The sequence below is a fragment of the Zea mays genome, chromosome 7, assembly GCF_902167145.1.
Source record: "Zea mays cultivar B73 chromosome 7, Zm-B73-REFERENCE-NAM-5.0, whole genome shotgun sequence".
Taxonomy (NCBI): domain Eukaryota; kingdom Viridiplantae; phylum Streptophyta; class Magnoliopsida; order Poales; family Poaceae; genus Zea; species Zea mays.
The window spans coordinates 168,187,724-168,207,865 of NC_050102.1; the positions used below are offsets into that span (position 1 = coordinate 168,187,724).

Here is a 20,142-nt window from a genome sequence, read left to right on the forward strand (position 1 = left end):
CATGATTTTATATCATTGACCTTATTATCTATGGAGATAATATTACTTTGTGTTGTTTAGATGAAAAACAAGTTACGAACTAAGTCTCTACCTTACTCCACATTTTTAATGTGTTTGAGAACAGGTATGGGATGACTTAGTGATTTGCAAAGATTAGGGGGAGTTTCCTCTTGATCGGAAGAACTTGTTTATACATCATGTTGTACTCTTTTCTTTGCATGAGTTTTCCCCTGTTTGGGTTTCTCATTCAAAGTTTTTAACGAGGCAACATCAACACAAGGCCTATGTCGTATCATCTATTTTCCCGTTGAGGTTTTTGAGGATGATACATTATGACATAGTTATTGTTGTATTTGAACTAGGATATGAGTTTATATCCCTAGAGTTCAAATGGATCAACAATAGAGTATGACTACTCTCCTTATTTTTTTCCCATTGGGTTTTTAAGGAGACTCGACTAATATGTTGATTTCTCAGATTTTCTGACTAGATTATCTTGGAGAAATATTAGCCTGAGTTATATGTCTCATCATTTATTTTCCCCACTGGGGTTTTTGAGATGATGACTATAGACATATTATTGTTCTTTGGGCTAGAGGTCCATGGGAGAACAATGGCATACCATGGTTCAATTGAACCACCGATAATTATCTATAAAGATAATTGAGCTTGTGTTGTTCAGATGGAAACAGGTTATATCAGGAGCAACATTAATAAGCATATTGCTCCTAAATTGTATTATCCATCTTGCAAACAAAGTCTTGTGATAATATTGCTGATATATTCATAAAATCTCTACCATACTCAACGTTTTCAGAAATGTGTTGAGGTGATTGGTGTGGGAAGACTTAAGTGCTTGCAAGGATCAGGGGGTAATTCTCCATGATATTTGACCTGTTTTGTACCATCATATTACACTCTTTTCTTTGTATGAGTTTTGCCTTGTTGAGGTTTTCTCATCCAAAGTTTTTAACGAGGTAATATCAACTAAGCTATATGCTTCATCATTGACTTTTCCCCACAGGGGTTTTTATGCATGATGATTACAAGCATATTTTCTTTTGGAGTTCAAGTGAGATTAACTCACTATCCAAAAGATATTGTATACTCCTTATTTTTCCCACAGAGTTTTTAAGGAGATATGACTTGGAATAACAGCTGACAGATGATTAAATGAAGTTGGAATTGATCAAGGGGGAGTGTTAGAAAACCTTTCATGTGATCTAATTCCAAGGGGTGCGACCCTTCGTTGTGTCTCTTCACTATGTATATATATGTACACACTTCATGAGATCAATATAACCGTTAGTTCATTCTATCATTCTCTCTACATCTCGTTACCACTGAGTATACTTTAACAGCGTTGAGCACTTGAGCGGTTGAGCCTTGCCTAGCCACGGGAACGGGATGCGGTCCGGCCGACGGCCATCACCGTCTAGTTAACGGCTTCAGACAGCGATCCTTTTAATAAACGTGATCAAGATTTCAGATAGTACTCCTTTTTTCCGTTTTATTTAATTTATCTCGAAAGAAATACTCCAGCTGTTATTCTGCACTGGTGGCGTGCTTGCTCCACTCCGGATTCTGACAGAGATACTCCCTCGTCCAACGTCTCGCTTTTTTTTTGGAAAAAACTCGAAGTTTTAAAATTTAACTAAGGACATGTTTAGATCTCATAAGCTAAAGCAAAATGACTAAATTTTAACCATTTTAGAAGCTAAAGATTCGTACAGAAAGAGCTAAAATTACTAAAATAGTAAAAATATGTCGTTATAGTCATTTTAGCTAACTTTTAGTCATTCTAAAGCAATAACTAAACTTTAATCACTTTCCTTTATCTCATGGATCTAAACAGACCATGAGAACAATTAACGTAAGTAGACCAATTCTAGCTATTAACATTGTTTTTCTAAAGTTGGTTAATCAAGATTTTTGACTTATTAAATATTATGACACATGAGTCAGATAATTTGAACTTTAATCAAAACTATATAAAAGAAGCATTTATGATACAAAATTAAATCATAAAATATATTTCTATAATATATATGTGTGCGCGTATTCACGCCCGTGCACGTATGCGTGCGTTTTATTACTATCGACCATAAACTTGGTTAATCTTAAACAACTAAAACTGGCACGAGTTTTAAAATTATATATTTTTTATGGAGTGAGTAGATATTTTGTTATCTTGGACAAAGGGAGACAATGAATGATGGTTGGCACATATTAGGCGCTGCGCTGAGTTGCAGTCGACCTACCACAATCACAACCATTCTAGAGAGAAGACAAGTTCGTTCTCCGCTTAACCTGCCATGTTAGTTTTGTGAAATAGGGAGAATGATCAATCTTATGGCAAATGTGTCTCGCCCTTGCATTACGACATGTAAAGATTGATTATCTCAGGTTGTGCTTAGTAGAGTGTGCATATAACCGTGCAAAATATTATATTATACATTTATACTATAGCATAAACTGTTTACAAAATTGAGTTTAAATATGGAGTGCGATAAAAGATGAGTTAAGGAGGCTGCTGGAGATAGTCTAACACCCCTTTTGCACGGTATAGCAAGGAGCTTACTTGTATGGAACTTGGAACATAAGTAGGTTAAACTTAAGACAGCTTTAGTAACTGATTTATTTAGTTTGTACGTGTTTAGCGGTGAATTAATTTCTAGCAGCATTACCAGTTTACCACCTTTCGTCTGAAACAAAGAAAGTTGACATGCTGTGCATGCACGCACATGAAGCCATTGGCCACTCGGCGAGAGGTTGCACCATTCAATGCCATCACGGGCCCGTACGTACGCTACAGGATGGTGGCTGCCACACGCCGCCGTGAATAATCTGCGCACTGGCGCGTCTGCACGGTCATTAAAAGTAGTACTACCTCTGCCGGTAAAACAAGCATTGAAGCAACAGCTGCAGGAGCAGGGTCGCCTATCTGGGGCGGCCTGCTGGTGCTGCGCTCCAGCTCTACGCTGGGGCTACTACTAGCACAGTGGCTGGCTCCATTGGCACGGGATCTTGTTGCTGCTGGGGACATGGAAGAATGAAGATGGAACAGAGAACAGCGACCACCATTGCGGAATCCAACGCGTACGACATGCTGCTGCGGCCTGCGGCACGTGGGGACATGCACGTGTTATGCGTGCGCGGTGTCATGTGGCCTGTGGGGGCCGTGTGGTCTGCAGCAGATGACCGACTCCCCGAGAGCCCGAGGAGGGACGAGAGAGGCCATCGATCAACCATGGAGAAGCGGAGCAAACCGCGGTGGATCTGTGCTCAATCGGACAGGGAAGCAGACCGATTGCCGATGTCGCCGGATTAGCACTGCTAGTGATACAACACTTGACATTTCGTAAAATGCATCATATATATATTGTATGCCGATGCTGGCTATGTAGGCAACGCTACCAGGGAGGGTCCGGGTTGGGCTTCGGCATCGGCATGTCTCGCACCGACAAGGGACCTTCATCACATAGCAGGGGTCTTGGGTGGCACAGGCTGGCAGCAGGACGTCGCGAAGCCGCACCTGGAGGAGTCAGCGACAGAAATATATAGTGTGTTTGGTTTGCGGAATGAAGTGATCCATTTTCTTCTCACTCTTTACTTTTTTATTTTGTTTGTGAAATAAAATAAGTTGATCCATCACCACTCCATTCCTTATCTCTACTAACTATTAAGAGTAGAGTGTAGACTGCCCCCGCTCCTGTTCCCCTCCCGCCCGCGGATCACGCGCACGCCTGCCACCCCCGGCCGCGATTCCGCTCCCCGCCCGCGGATCACGCGCACGCCCGCCACACCGCCGCGATTCCGCTCCACGCGCACGACCCGGTACGGAGAAAGCATGGGGCGGCGACAAGCTTGCATAGCGCGTACGCATGGACCAGGAAGGCAATGCGTCTCCTCCCCGGTAAGCAACGCTCCTTCTCCCACGAGAAAATCGCGCAGCAGGGGCACTTAGCATCCGCGGGGCCGTGTGCGTCCGCAGCGGGGAACGACTGGTCCACCTGCATCTGGTCCGCGGCGCCGGCGACGTGGGCCCCACCCGGCATGGCTCGCCCTCGCTCTCTCCGCCCCCTCACGGTAAGCGCTGATGCACGAGTACCTTCGGCTGCCGGCACAGATCGAGCGGTCCCTGCCTCTGCCTGTGTCTCCGATGGAGCCACAGTAGTAGCAGATCTCAGTCGTGCCTGCCTTTCTTCTTCCTTCACTCGATTGGTTTCCGATGGAGCCACAGTAGTAGCAGATCTCAGCTGGTACCATTGATTTTACTCGGGCTGGTCCCTCCAGCAGTGCTGCCACTCTGCCCAAGTATCCGAGACATGGATTGCCAGCTAGCAGTAGCAATGAGCAGTCCTCTTTTGGAGCGCTTTTCCCGAACAGAAGTGCTAATGTAATGGGTATTTTTACTTGTCAAAGTTCGGCTAATGAAGGTAATGTTCCAGTGAATTTGGAGGCAATGACTACATGTCCATAATCGTAGCTTTCCTGTGATCTGAACACTCGCGGCAATTTCAACTTGCAGGAATAGCAAATGTTGGTGTGCAGTTTCAGGACTCAAGTGTCCATGGACTGCAGAAATTGCCATTCAAATCGATGACTCATCAGCATCCTACACTGCCTGGTGATCGAATCCGTGTCACCTGTATGAATGTTGGTGGATTGAACTTGCAATGTTGTTACAACCTGACTTGACTACCACAGTATCACTGTGGAGGTAGTCTTTGAGATGGCTACAAAGTTACATTGAACATTTTTTGCCACATCTAAAATCTGTACCTGGGATGTCCTCAAGTAAAGACAGTCATTTGAATATGCATGATTAGTTGTGTGCAACCAAAACATTTACATCCTCATTGCAAGAAAACAACATTTATGCCCAGCTATTGGACGATGTTCCTACGATGTTCCTGCTTTCAGCATTTTAATAGCAACATACCTTTGGTAAAAGCGAGAATTGTTGAGATTACTATTGGTTGATACTTATAACAATATCTTGATGCTATTTCCTAAATCAATTATCCTCATCAGCATCCTACACTGCCTGGTGATCGAATCCGTGTCACCTGTATGACTGTTGGTGGATTGAACTTGCAATGTTGTTACAACCTGACTTGACTACCACAGTATCACTGTGGAGGTAGTCTTTGAGATGGCTACAAAGTTACATTGAACATTTTTTGCCACATCTAAAATCTGTACCTGGGATGTCCTCAAGTAAAGACAGTCATTTGAATATGCATGATTAGTTGTGTGCAACCAAAACATTTACATCCTCATTGCAAGAAAACAACATTTATGCCCAGCTATTGGACGATGTTCCTGCTTCCAGCATTTTAATAGCAACATACGTTTGGTAAAAGCGAGAATTGTTGAGATTACTATTGGTTGATACTTATAACAATATCTTGATGCTATTTCCTAAATCAATTATCCTCATTTGACATACATTGTTGAATCTCCTGACATGCCCATGGCACTTGAATAGGCGGAGAGTTTTTTTGGGCGAAGGTGGGCTTTTTGGAGTTATCTGCTTGTGTCATCGGTTGCGAATGTCTGTAGCTAAATTATGCGAGGTGCTAAAGGATTGTCCTAACTATTTTCTTGGTTTCACATTTACCACTGCCATATATTTTTTTCTTCTAGTAAAGTTATCCACATTATGCCTGAAATTTTAAAGTTATGTGTTTGCATATGCTTGCTACAACATGCTGGAGGAATTCCAGAAAAAGCTGGTGAAATTGTCTGCTTGGAGAATGGCATGAGTATTGCACAATGGTTCAAATTCTGCATAGGTGTGAGTATTGCATCAAGTCATGGTCCCATCTGTTGTAGTTTGATTGGTCCAAGTTACATATTAGTAGAAGTAAATGTCTTTTGTCCATGAATTAGTTACAAAATATAACTCATGTAAAAGACTTACTACAACAATGAATTAGTTGTAAGACTTCATTATACAATATTAAATAGTGTAGAGCTAAAGAGCATAAGCATAGTTGCAGCTCTTGGCGAGGTCGGGTCAAGTTACGGTTCCTGTTTGTAATTTCCTACGGGTGCAGGGGGAGGTGGAGGTGGTGCTCTGGTACTCTGGTTTGATGGCGGTGGCGGTGCGGTCGCGGCGATGGTACTCCTCTACCTCGACCAGCCGGAGATCTGCCAGGTGGCCCGCCTCAACAGCGCCTTCCACGGTGCAGCCTCGGCGGACTGCGTCTGGGCCGCCAAGCTCCCCGCCAACTACCGCTACCTTGCGGCCCTAACAGCGGCCGCCGATGACGAGGGCTGTGGCGATGGAGATGCCAGCGGCAAGCGCTTGACCAAGAAGGAGATTTACGCTCGTCTGTGCCGATCCACCCTCTTTGATGCCGCAGAAAGGTAAACTCATTTGGTCATTCCTCCATGGAGGTATTATGCTTGTTTGTTAGGGCCGATCTGTTGTGGATGCGGTTCTGTTATTAGCCTCGTGTTTGCTTGAAATTGTCTATTTTGCTTAATAGCCATCCATGTTGTCTATTTTAGGAATTCTGGATTCTGAAGAACAAGGGAGCCCTTTGCATGAGTATATCATCAAAGGCAATGACTATTACTGGGATAGATGATCGGAGGTACTGGAGCCACCTCGCCATAGAGGAATCAAGGTACTTCTTTTCTTTAAGGTTGTTATTTTGTATAGCTTCTCCTTGATGTGTGTATCCCATTTCCTTTATATTTCTTATTGTTGCAACCACTTCAAAGTTTCAATTTTAGTTCAAGTTTTGTAGCATCATTGTCAAGATATCACAGTGAGCACCATTAGCATTTCTCTCCTACTACATGGTAATGCTTTTGTATTTTCAATTTGCATCAACATGAGCACCATTAGCAACCAGGAAATAAAGAAGTTTTCACGGTGTCTCAGCTAATAACTTTGATGGATCATGGTCATTCTGCAAGAAAACAAAGATTAATCACAATTTTCTTATATGATGTCGCCTGCTGAAGCAAACAACATAACCCATCTTTTAAATATAAGTTAGTGTTGGTGAAATGTAGGAACCTATGTCTTTTAAATCAGCTCCTGAGGGCAATGTATGCATTACTTTATATGGTCTCAATTGCCTTTTAATGGATACAAGCATATATACATTGTAGCTACATTGATTCACATTGTCTTGCTTGTTTTATAATGCAAAAATTATTGGTCGAAACCAAAAAAAATCTAGGACGTCCTTCTTGTCTCCATTATTGAGTAAAATGGCAGTTGACATCAAAGTTCATCAACGCAGACAAAATAAATCTAGCAACGTTATCCAATCAGACAACAAGATTATAAAGGAAGAAGGGAGTATTTACCTGCAATAAACATGTCTTTCCATCAATCTGAAGCCGAGTACCACCAGCTTCTTATTCTGCATTGGCTGTTTCCAATTAACTGGAGCTATTGCAGTTTAACAATCCGAAATGGACACCATTTATCCAACTAATTAATAATAAAGCAAAAAAAGACCTTACATTTACGAAGAACTAATACAAATGTGAATCAATTGCATCATACTCCAAAGAGAAGACATCCCAGCCACGATCACCATCCCCATGATCCATCATCTTTACCTTTATCCGGTTCAAGATATCACAGTATCTTCCAAGCGACTGAGATCCATTTCTGATAACTCCAACAAGTACAGGCACTGCAGAAGTAGCGCCAATAGCTGCCTTCCCCTCTGGATTGCTCATGGCCTGAGAGGATTGCCAATATTGCAAGGGCCTCATCTACCATCCCTACCCTTTTTATCATATACCAATGGATTGCCATCTGCTGTATTTTTTTTCAACAGCACCCTACCCTTTCTATTTACGGCGCGCTTTTCACTATCGGTCATGGAGCACATCATGATTTCAGACTGGGCGAATCATCCACTGCCTCACCTGTTTGTAGACTGAAGCAGGCTAAGATACTATGAATTTATTTTTTGTTTTTTTCCTGCATTTGTTCCCCTTTTATTCTGACATTTTGTTCTAGCGAGGTGCACTCCTTGAAGTCTTTGAATCCAAAGTTGTCCGTGTCAATGGGAAATCTTTGGACAAGGCTGCCATTATGGAGGAGATGAAATTATCTTCTGTTCACCAGTGAGGCATGCTTATGTATCCTTTTCTATTGTCTATTTCTTTATCTATTAAATATTCCCTATGTTTTTGTTTTTTTAAATGTATGACACCTGAACAGGTTAAACAGTTAACAAAGGAAATAATTACCTGTCTTAAACATCATATTTTAAAACAAAGGGAGCATCTTACTTTTATGATTAAGGCTAACCGGCTAAACACAAATGAACCTTGATTTTTATTGGACTTGTTCGTAATAAATATAATATAATGATGGTCAAAGAAGTAACATTTGTCATTGGAACTTTTTATTTCCTTAATGTAATGGTAGATATTTGAGCAACTTCATCAGGAGAAATCAAGCACTCCAGCATGATATATGACAACAACTCAAAGATGGTCATGATTTGTAAGCAAGGGTAAACTCTTCGCTCCAGCCATGTTCTAACTCCATAGCTCTGGACCAAGTTACTACTGAACGAATGCAATCATATATCCATTGCTTGAGAGCTCGATGATGCACCCTTCTTCCTCCTCCTTTTCTTGTTCTTGGAGTCCTTCCCCTGCTTCACGGCATCGCCCTTTGCAGCTGCAGGTGGCTGCGTTGCTAGCAGGTGCTGATGGATCGCAGCAAATGGGTCAAGCTGGAACTGCATCTTTACCAGCACAGCCTTGAGATGAGCAGCCTCCCGTAACCTGGACAAGAAAATTGGGTTTACAGTCCAAAACTACAGTTGAAAAACATGAGGACCTGAATGAAGCAAGGGAGAAGGTGTGAAGAGAGGATTACACAAATGTCTGTCTTGACTTGCAGTTCAGCTTTGCTTCAGGTTTCTGCTTTGGTGCACCTGGTTCTAGGAGGGACTCGGACAGTGCTGAGAGGTCGTATGCTTTCAGTTTCTTCTGACACCGACTCCGTGTATTTTTCTGTTGAACAAAAAAAAAGATTGAAATTGTAGAACACTAGCGTCACAATAAAAAGTGAAAGGAAATGCAACTTATACAAATATGTTGATAAATGATAAGTGCGTGTTTATATATGAGTAAGGTGTCGCCTCGCCTTATATCTTTCCGCTTAAAAGGTAAAAAAGTGGTTATCGCCTTAATAACTATAGTACAAATGCAAAAATCTCTTCTAACTATTAAGAGAGGAGTGTAGACTGTCTCCGTCAACCTATCCCGCCCGCGAACTTCAGGATTGTCGTGCCGCGCCTTCGCCATTTTCGCCGCCGCGCCATCGACACCACCTCCCAAGTATCCTCGTGCCCGCCCCTACCGCCATCGTGTGCCCCCGCCCCCACCTGTTTCTGCCGCCGTGCCCCGCCCAAGTCCCAGAGGCGAGCGCGAGAAAATCCCCATTCCCCAATCCCCACGCCACAACCTCCCCTCCCTCCCCGTATCCTCCAAATTCAATCGTCTCTAAGCGCCAATCCGCCCCGTCTCCAAATCCCAGGCAGCCAACCAGCCATGGAGTGCGAGCCGGAGGAGCTGCAGTTCCTGGGCGTCGTCGGCATCTACCGCTTCTCCGAGGAGATCCTCCGAGGCCCGCACCGCCCGCTCTTTGCGCGCATCGCGGCTGCCTTCACACTACCCCTCTCATCCCAGCATACTCCCGTTGCAACGCACGGGCACACACCTAGTAAGCTAATAATTAGTATATACATGATGAGTGTGTTGATTTCACCAAAATTGATGGAATGAACTTATGATGCATCACCTCATGAAACATAGAGTGACGCCACAAACAAACACACCAATAGCTACTAGAGTCCTTCCCTCTCTGTTCTAAAATATACAGTTAATGTTTTAGGTTAAGAACTTGAGATACATTAATTTAGATGGAGTGAAAAATATATGACACTGAAAAATAAAAAGAGAGCGGTAGAGATGCACTGGAAAAAGGTGACGGAAAATCAAAACTGTATTGTGTCCAGCAGACACCACATACTATGCTGCTACAAAATCCAAACTAGGTCTAGTGATCCCTACTGCTTCATACTAAAGGCGGCATGATTTTCAAACATATGCGAGTAGGACACGGCCGGAAACACGATCCGCCGGTTGCCCAGGACTCCGATCCAGGAGCATGCAGCCACTGTTCTGACAAGGCGGCGAGCTGGTTGGTATGCATGCAACAGGAGCCTGGCAGAGGAACTGCAAGCAAACTGACGATGACGACGTACTGGTACGTCGTTTTCGACGGCACCGGAGAGAGAAGCCCATGACCGTCCAGTCGTCCACCGAACAGTCTGGACGCCAGGTCCTTCCGGACGAGCCGACGTGGCGACGCGTTTCTCCACTCCACCGAACAGTCAGCAGAGACGGCGGCCGCACCGCACGCCAGTCCACCTGCGACCTCGCCGTCGCCGGTATATACAAGCTAGGCCTACGACGGCAAGGAGAAAGAGAAGCACAAGTTGGTTTCTCATCTCCGATGCTACGAATCCGCGTCATGCGTATGCGTCGCTTGGATTTTTTTTGTCCTGCCTGCCCACTTAGAGAAGACTGGATCTAACCTTAAACGACAGCGACGTATGGTCGATATCGATCACGTCGGCTTGAATGGCTGGTTGATAGATCTACTGATAGATCGGTTCGATCCACAATTTATCGTATTTAAGTCCGCGTTGGTCGGTGCCAATTAATCTGTCGGCGATGAGTGGGTTACGACATTAAAATTTTAAAATACTTAGGAATTATATAGCTTTATAGTTTCACATATCATGTTTAGTTTTACTCAGATAGATTTTTTGTCTCATAAAATTTTACGTTTCATTTTAAGTATGTAAAAGAAAAGATGATATGGTGGTGGCAATAAAAACAGTGTATTGTAGTGTTGTACTTCTTTTGTTTTTTATTTGTCGTGGTTTAGTAAAAATAAACTAGCGGATGATAAAAATTTGAGAACCGAGTTAGAAGTAGATAAAATCTAATGATGATCGATAACGCGGTCGATATGGTTGGTAAGCACCTGATGCACCAGAGGCAGACTTACCGGAGAGCAGGAATGAATATTAATTGCAGATTCAGTATTCTTTCTTTTTATTTGAGAGCATACGACCTTTGATTTTTCGTTCTGGCGTCTAATCATGCGTATGGACCCTCTGATGCCCGGGTAAAGCTGTTTGCGACGTGCTTTACTATTTTTGTCCATGTTTGCCTTCTGGCTTCTGCACACTACGGCAGTCGGCAGCAGGCCGCACCGGCGCGTACAGTACACTACTGCCGCTACTTTGCAATGCGGCGACCGGCCCCATCCCCATGGTGAACGGGTGAACCCCGCAACTCTGCGCTGCCTTGTGGCCCCAACCCACCACCATACCTTATCGCGACAGAACAGCGGGGTCCAGCGGTCGCCCTCTGCCGCGCAAGCAGAAAGCTGACGACGTGTCAACGCTACAGGGGAGCAGCCGGTGGGCCCGACCACAACTAGCATCTCGCTCTGCGGCTCTGCGCTGGACCTAGCGGAGCCTGATCCCACCTCCGAGCGGTGGACCCTGTCCTTGCCGGATCTAGCACACTCTTTCGTGAAGTCAAAGGAGTGCGGCATTTATAACCCTTACGGTTCGATTTTCTAAATACAATAAATACTTATTAAGAGATAATATAGTCGTGTAGAAATAAGTTCTTCACGAAGAGCACATCTCTTATATTTTTCCAACTATCTCTAGAAACTCTTCAAGCGACTCCATATAAATGAGAATGTATATGCCAAAAATATTAACCGAAAAACCGTTTTAGGTCCTGTTTGGGAGAGCTTCACTTCAAAAATTTCAGCTTTCGTTTTCCAGTTTCACTATAAAACAGCTCCAGCAAATTGTTAAGGTGAGTTCCAGAAGCGTTAGGTTTGTTTTTGTATATGGACTTCAATTTCTATAGTACAATTGATTTGTGTGGGTTTCCTTGATTACCCTTGATGATTAGTGGGTTGTCGCCAGAGAGAACGGAAGTTGTATGTTGCGTAATCAGTGGCATGGTGGGTAATTTTTGTATAGCTTCATGAGGAGATATAAAAACAGTGTTTTTGAAGCACCCTCTAAGGAGCTTCATAAATTTCATGTTTCGTTTTTTTTAAAACTAAAGCTCGTGGAGCTAGACCTGTTTGGGTTGAAGAAGTTCGAATGAAATTGAAATTCTTGAAGTGAAGCTCTCCCAAACAGGGCCTTAGGGAGAGCTTCACTTCAAAAATTTCAGCTTTGGTTTTCCAGTTTCACTATAAAACAGCTCCAACAAATTGTTAAGGTGAGTTCCAGGAGCGTTTGGTTTGTATATGGACTTCAACTTTTATAGTACAATTGATTTGTGTGGGTTTCCTTGATTACCCTTGATGATTAGTGGGTTGTCACCAGAGAGAACGGAAGTTGTATGTTGCGTAATCAGTGGCATGGTGGGTAATTTTCGTATAGCTTCATGAGGAGATATAAAAACAGTGTTTTTGAAGCACCCTCTGAGGAGCTTCATAAATTTCATGAAACGGGCCTCTAGTTTCGATTTTTTTTAAAACTAAAGCTCGTGGAGCTGGACCTGTTTGGGTTGAAGAAGTTCGAACGAAATTGAAATTCTTGAAGTGAAGCTCTCCCAAACATGGCCTTAATCTTAACAAAAATATTAAAGCATTCAGATTCGCCAAATCGATAAATATACCGTTTCGGATCCGTCAAATCCAGAGCTGTTGTGTTGCTATTTTTTCTTCTTTAAGCAAATTACTTTTTATGAAATGTGTCTATCTCTACCCGTGTCGCTGGAGCTATTATGGCCTAGTCTGCCATCAGCAATGCCTTAATTCAATTCACGTTGCATGCAATTTTTTCCTGTTTTTTGAGCCATACCTCATTACTTTCTTTGCCCTCGCTACTAATCTCTACTTACTTTTTTTAAAAGTTTTAAATTAGTGTTTGTGAGAGACTTTAAAACATCAATTTTAAAGAGATGCTTGGTTTTTCCTACTACTCTTCATCCCCTCACGTAATATACTCGATGGTCCAAGCAACTCAAGCGCCACACTATCCATCCTCCCCTTGATCCCTCACTTTTTTCCGTTGACACAGAAATAATAATAGTAGTAGTAGTAATATAACAATATTATTATTATTATTAATTGTAAAAAACTGTGGTGCCTTCCAAGGCTGTTTGTATGTAATAAATTCATTATTGTTGGTTGCTCTAGAAGCATCTTCAATAGTCATTCTAGATTTCACTCTCTAGATTGTCTACACTCTTTACATTATCATTTAGAGAGTCATTGCATAACAACTATTTTCTATATATTTTCAATTTCCAACATTGTTTCTACATTTTGTTCGTACTCTAGAGAGTTATTCATATTTTCTATATTTAGTTAGCGAAAACCCAAAATAGAACATAGCTATATTTAAATAAAAATTCACATAAGATGTTGGATGATATTTTTTTACAAATATATCTATTTATATAGATTAGAAAATAATATAGATAGTGTCTTAGAATTTCTCTAACGGGCTCGCGTGGATGAAGAACACCAGTGGAAGACTGATGTTCACTTTAAATTAAAGTCGGTTATTTAGACTGTTGCAGCTGCAGTCTATAAAGAAAAAAATACTAGAAACAGTAGAAATCAGTATGAATTAAAGCCAAACAAACAGTACCATCTCCTGTCCGGCTGTCATCAATGGCGATCTCCACTGCACTGCTCTGGCCATTACTCGTCCGACGAGAGGTTGTGCGGCTGCATGCACCAAAGTTCTCTGCATTCTATTGTGATCCGATGTTCATGTTATTTAGGCTAGCTTCAGTAAGAGACCCTAAAAAGTTATATACCCTAAATATAGAGGATCAAATGGTCTTCTACGTTCTCCAGCAGCGTCCTTTAAACGATCATCTAAATTTAGAGGACGCTGCTGGATTCTCTATATATAGAGTTTCTTTAAACGGTTCTCTATCCATTTGAATACTTTAAATAACCGGTTTAGTAAAACTAAAATATATACAATAATTTGAGAGTATGACAAAATACATATGTATAAAAAATAAAAATAAAAATATCTTTAATATAGATATTTGAGTATAGAGGACGTGATTTAGAGGACGTTGTTAAAGAGGAAGGAGATATAGATGATAAAATCTTTTATAGAAAACTATAAAAACAGATATAAAAGATGTATATAGAGTACGTTGGTTGAGACAGAATTAGACCAATTTTTTGATCTCTCAACATATGTTTCTCATCGATCACCTTAAAAGACGAGAAGAGTACACGTCTGCTGCAAAAAGGAGATACGGCATGATTCGGCTTTCCTCGACTGGATTTCCTTTCTGTTTCCTCCATCGTTCAGGCAGGCAGGCAGGAGGACGACTCGAGCAGAGAAGCTAGGTGGACTACTCGAGCAGAGAAGCAGAGGTGCAGAGGGGAGAAGGCAAGGGCGCAAGAGCAGGAATGGTGGCCAGTGCCACAAGTGCATTGAACCCGATCACGGGCCCGTACAGAGGCAGACCGACAGACAGAGACAGGCCGCCGTGCCACGAGCTGCGCCTGTGAATATTCTGCGCACATTGATGGTGACGCCACTGCTGCAAGTTATCCTACGCACAGACACAGTAGAGTTACGCACAGTAAACATCTGCAGTGGACGAAGGAGGGCCCGATGGACGGATGGTTGTCAATTGTCACGTCCAGTAGAGTTAGACTATTTCCACTAACCTCTTTATCTTGGCACAGTTTGGATCCAATAGGATACTGAAAATCTAATACAAAATATCTCATACAGATTCAAATGGTTTAGATTTTAACTACTACAATATACTGTACGAGCTAAAATCTTTTAGAGGGTGTTTGGGAGTGAAGTTTTTTCGAAGTTATGGAAGAATATTGCAGTATTCTCAAAAATTGTAGTATTATACACCAAAAGGTGTTTGGCAAGCCAGCTAAAATCTCTGTTTTCAAAACTAAAGTATTACAAATACTGCAGCTCTTTTGAAGTATTCTAAACTTAGGTTTATACCTCAGTTTTCTCTGTAAAACGCAGCGCACGCATCTCTACAGCGTGCAAAAAATATTTTGCTTCCAAACACCTCTACGTATCCAATACTGTGGTATTCTAAAACTGTAGCATTTTAAACTGTATTGTCATGACTAAAGTATATTGTAGTATTTAAAAAACCGTAGTTTCCAAAAACTTTGTTCCCAAACAGGGCCTTAACAGCTGGGTGGGCTAAAAGGGATTCCGTAGCCCAATAATTGGTGAAAAGACAAAAATAACCCTTTGCACTAGGTCTACAGTAAGTTATCAACATAAAAGGTAGGGGGCAATAAGAAAATTAGCGTTCATCATGCAGGTGTAAATATCCGCAACCCAAACAAGCCGGATAGAGATAATGCGTAATACGTTTAGTGTAGAATCCAGGATTTTTAAAAAAGTTTATCTCGTCCAAACGCGGCATAAGTCTATAACTTATTTTCTATTTTAAACTTCACTCTCTAAACAATATAACCGGTTTTTTTTGTATTTTAGCACTTTTTTTTTAAAAAATGTTCATGTTTAGATTTTTGGATGACTTAATCTCGTTTTGGACCCTTTGCTCGGCGCAACAGACCGTAGCACCGAGATAACACGGTTCGGCGCCACAGATCTTGGCATCGAGGTACTTGCTCCGCTGGTGACAATGGGTTGACGTGGCGCCGACGTCGCCGAACTCGGCGCCATGAATCATGGCGCTGACGTTCCTAGCAAATGTTGTTGCTGTATATTTTACCCTGGCACCGGCCGGAGCCTGGAGTGCTAGAGCAAAGCATGCACCATACCTGTAGGTTTGCGGCTTAGCTGCCTCAGCGCGACGCAGGTCGTCCTCGGCCTTGTAACACACGATCGAAGATGAGGATGATGAAGGATGATGTTCGAACTATAGAGTAATGCAAACTCAGATTGTAAAATTTCTCACAAAAGCATGAAAGCCAAACACTCTGTCTTTATAACACACGAAAACGAGCAACAAAGATTTTAGCACCATTCTGGGCGTAGGAATTCTTTCTGTACTAGTTTAAACTCTATTTCTTATGCTCGCCAAGAGCAAAGGCATCATAACAAGGGCACGTTGACCCCCTCCTAAACTATAAATTTACATGTTATGGGGTCAAAACCACAATAGAGGTATTATGCCACAAATATCATGGACGCTACCGTGGCTGTGACATGACAATATCTCAACATCGTAGCTCCTGGTGTCGAGGTCGGTGTCAGAGATTTGGGCGCCAAAGTCGAAATCATAAATCTTGATGTTGAGGTTTCATCTTCATAGTCGTGACGTCTTTTCATCTCGTTGTGCACTCTCTCTCTCTCTCTCCCTCTCTCGTGTGCTCTCTTGATGCGTCAACACCGATCGCACTGCACCGCACCATCTGCCACTAGTTGTGTCGTTGCCAGACCCGGTTTCGCCACCGCACCGCTGGCCACCGGCCATGCCCTCGCTCGGCTCCTCCAAACATGTTGCCACAAATTCTCTAGGTAACCCAACATAAGAATTGTGAGTCATCAGATACTGATAATTGGTGTGCCAGATAGGAGTCTTCGCTAAAAGGGACAATCAAAAGCTTGATGGATCTCATCTAAAAGCATATAGAATGGAGAATTATTGAAGGTTGAAACAACAAATTGAAAAAAGGTTAGAAAGATCGAGTGGGAGAGCGCGACTAGTTAAGACCGTTTAAAATTACAACTCAACGTGACAGATTTTGACATCGATCTTGATGTCATGTTATATCGAGGATGGTAGTATCTACAATATTTATGAGGTACTAGATATATACCCGTGCGTTGCTACGGAATATATATGCTAAAACACATTGATATGCAAAAGACCGGTTGTTATTCTATATTTCTGTTAGTCACTTGATATGTGCGCGTGCATTGCCACGAAGTGAAAAATCAAATAACCTTAGAGTACTCGCCATGGACATCACCTGATCATACGAAAATATGTGTGATCGATATTTGTCAGGAAGCTTCGCTAAAGGCATTTCGGGGTAACTCATACTCAGATTAAAGTTTACTTGTCACAGATTTTGATGAAGTTTCTGAAAGGGAAATAGGGTAAAACATTTTCCTAAATGATTTTGGTGGTTGAAATGCCCAACACAAATAATTGGACTAACTAGTTTGCTCTAAATTATATGTTCTACAGGTGTTGTTGAGACCATGCTTCGTCGCCGAAGGTCCTGCAAAAAGAAACAGCTTCGGCTGAAGCTGCTTGAACATGCTGCCGAAGACGCCGTTCATGAAGCTTCGGAACTACAGCATATCCGAAGACGAAGGGTCGAACCGACTTAAAGATAAAATGACCTTTTTAGTCTTTAAGGGTCTGAGTCGTTGTTGTAAACTTTTATGAGGGGCATAATCGTAATTTCTCATGAGCTGTGTCCTATGCCTATAAATAGTTAACAGTATTCCTTTACTGTTCACGCATTCCTGTAATTGCTAACGCATCACTCGAGAATTATTGTTTGTCAAGGCAAAGGTATAATGTACCTAAACGTTGTATTCAAATATCATAAATTCATATAATAAGATACGTGAATGATGTCATTTATTTTCAATGTATTTATCTTTAATGTTCCATGTTTTATTTTACTTTGTATTATCCTTATAAGTTTAGTTACGAAGGTGAAACCTTCGTAATATTATGTTCGTGACCTTCGTCCGAAGTTCATTAAATCCTTGTGGAGACAATGCTTCGGCGGACGAAGGGCATTGATATTTAACATTTTATGTTGTCTTGTTCTTAATTCATAGCATTTGAGAACAAGTCTCCAACATTGGCGCCCACCTCCGGTGAACTCACTTCCACTTTTTTGAGCTGATGGCTTCGTTCAACAATCAAGCTGGAGCTGCTTCGGCTCCGAAGCTGGTACTCCCGATAACAGGCGGTTCATGCTCAGAGCCAGCCAACAAGAAGCAGAAGGAGGCACAGAGAAGGTACAACATGTCGGGGTGCAAGGACCCTTCATCAAGTCAAGATGGTCTCACATTCCAATTACCTTCTCTCAAGAGGATCTTCAACTCAAGGATTACCCACACAACGATGCTATGGTTATCTCTTGTGTGATCAAAGGATTCCTGGTCCATAATGTTTTGGTTGATACAGGCAGCGCAGCTGATATCATATTTGCTAAGGCCTTCAGACAGATGCAAGAGCCAGAGGACAAAATCCATGATGCCACACATCCCCTTTGTGGCTTCGAAGGAAGACAGATCGTAGCACTTCGGATTCATTAACAACACAAGGACTGAACAAATTGTATTTGATATTGTTGACATGGAATACCCTTACAATGCAATCATTGGTCGTGGTACTCTCAATGCCTTCGAAGCAATTCTTCATCCAGCTTATCTTTGCATGAAGATACCTTCGGACCAAGGGCCCATTGCTATTCATGGAAGTCAGGAAGCTGCCAGAAGGGCCGAAGGAAATTGGATAGATTCAAAAGCAATCCATAATATAGATGGAGCTGAAGCTTGTGAGCAATACAAGTTCAGAAGGGAAAAAGCTGATTCGGCTGATCAGCCGAAGCCTATGCTCTTGTGTGAGGATATAGCAGAGCAGAAGGTGCTCTTGGGATCTCAACTATCCAAAGAGCAGGAGAAAACCTTGATAAGGTATTTGTTCAACAACAAAGATGTTTTTGCTTGGTCAGCTAATGATCTTTGCGGAGTCAACAGGGATGTTATTGAACACTCGCTCAATGTTGATCCATCCTTCAGACCCAGAAAACAGAGGCTTCGGAAGATGTTTGATGACAAGGCCGAAGGTGCTCGAAATGAAGTGAAAAGACTCCTCAGTGCCGGAGTTATCAGAGAGGTAAAATACCCATAATGGTTGGCTAACACTGTTATGTTAAAGAAGGCCAATGGCAAATGGAGAATGTGTATCGATTTTACTGATCTCAATAAGGCCTGTCCGAAGGACGAGTTTCCATTGCCAAGCATAGATTCCTTAGTCGATGCAGCAGCTTCATCAGAGCTTATGAGTCTGTTGGATTGCTATTCAGGCTATCACCAAATCTGGATGAAGAAGGAGGATGAACCGAAAACTAGCTTCATAACCCCCAGTGGAACATATTGTTACCTTCGGATGCCCGAGGGGCTTAAGAATGCTGGAGGAAGTTTCAGCAGAATGACAGCGAAGGTCCTCCATTCTCAGATAGGAAGGAATATGCTAACTTATGTTGATGATATCATTGTAAAAAGGACGAAGCAAGATAATCACATTGCTGATCTGCAGGAGACCTTCGCTAATTTCAGACATGCTGGTTTAAAGCTGAATCCAGAAAAATGTGTCTTCAGAGTGAAGAAGGAGAAATTTCTTGGTTGTCTAGTTTCAACAAAGGGAATTGAGGCTAATCCAAGCAAAATCGAAGCTATACTTCGAATGGAACCACCAAGTACAAAGAAGGGGGCTCAAAGATTGACAGGAAGGCTGGCATCTCTCAACAGATTCATATCTAGATCAGCTGTGACACTATGAAACTCATTAAATAAAAATAATACATTTAGTTAATGATATTGATGGTATTGAATTTCCTTTTAAGTGATTGTTAGGTATTTGCATTTGGAATAATTTTTTTTTATTTTTTTTATCGCGCATGATTAATTTTTGGTTATTGAATGACATTTCTTCTTAAATCCTAGTAAATAAATAATATAATCAGTCCAAAAATAACTATATTATTTATAAATACTTTTGGTTTAATCATTATAAATTTTAGAGTTATTTAAAAGTGTATTTTAAATTAGAAAGGAGAAATTAGAAAAAAACAAAACCTAATCCTAATCTACCCAGCCGAATCGGCCCACTTGGCCCATCCTCCAGCCGGCCGCCTCCTACCCTAGGAGCCAGCCGCCGCGCGCCCCAGGCTTTCCTGGCCGCCGCCGCCGCTCCTATGCCGCCACCTCTGCTTCTCTCTCCCTCTCCTCTCCCGTTTCTCTCGCCTCCCCTGCTCTCTTCCCTGCCTCGCGCCTGCAGCGGCTCCAGCCGATCCCGCGCGGACCCGACGCCGCTCGCCCTCCTCGACCGAGCGCCCAGCCCGAC

The 20,142-nt window shown here is 42.3% G+C and overlaps 1 protein-coding gene across 1 annotated transcript; it reads right to left on the reverse strand.

The window, feature by feature from the left end:
- Positions 1-8,461: 8,461 nt before the first annotated feature.
- Positions 8,462-9,367, reverse strand: LOC103634353 (uncharacterized). The gene is made up of 3 exons (XM_020541739.2): positions 9,362-9,367; positions 8,876-9,012; positions 8,462-8,781 (listed from the first exon to the last, which is right to left on the reverse strand). The coding sequence occupies exons 1-3, from the start codon at positions 9,365-9,367 to the stop codon at positions 8,574-8,576; spliced, it is 351 nt and encodes a 116-aa protein (XP_020397328.1). The 3' UTR covers positions 8,462-8,573.
- Between the last annotated feature and the right edge of the window lie 10,775 nt (positions 9,368-20,142).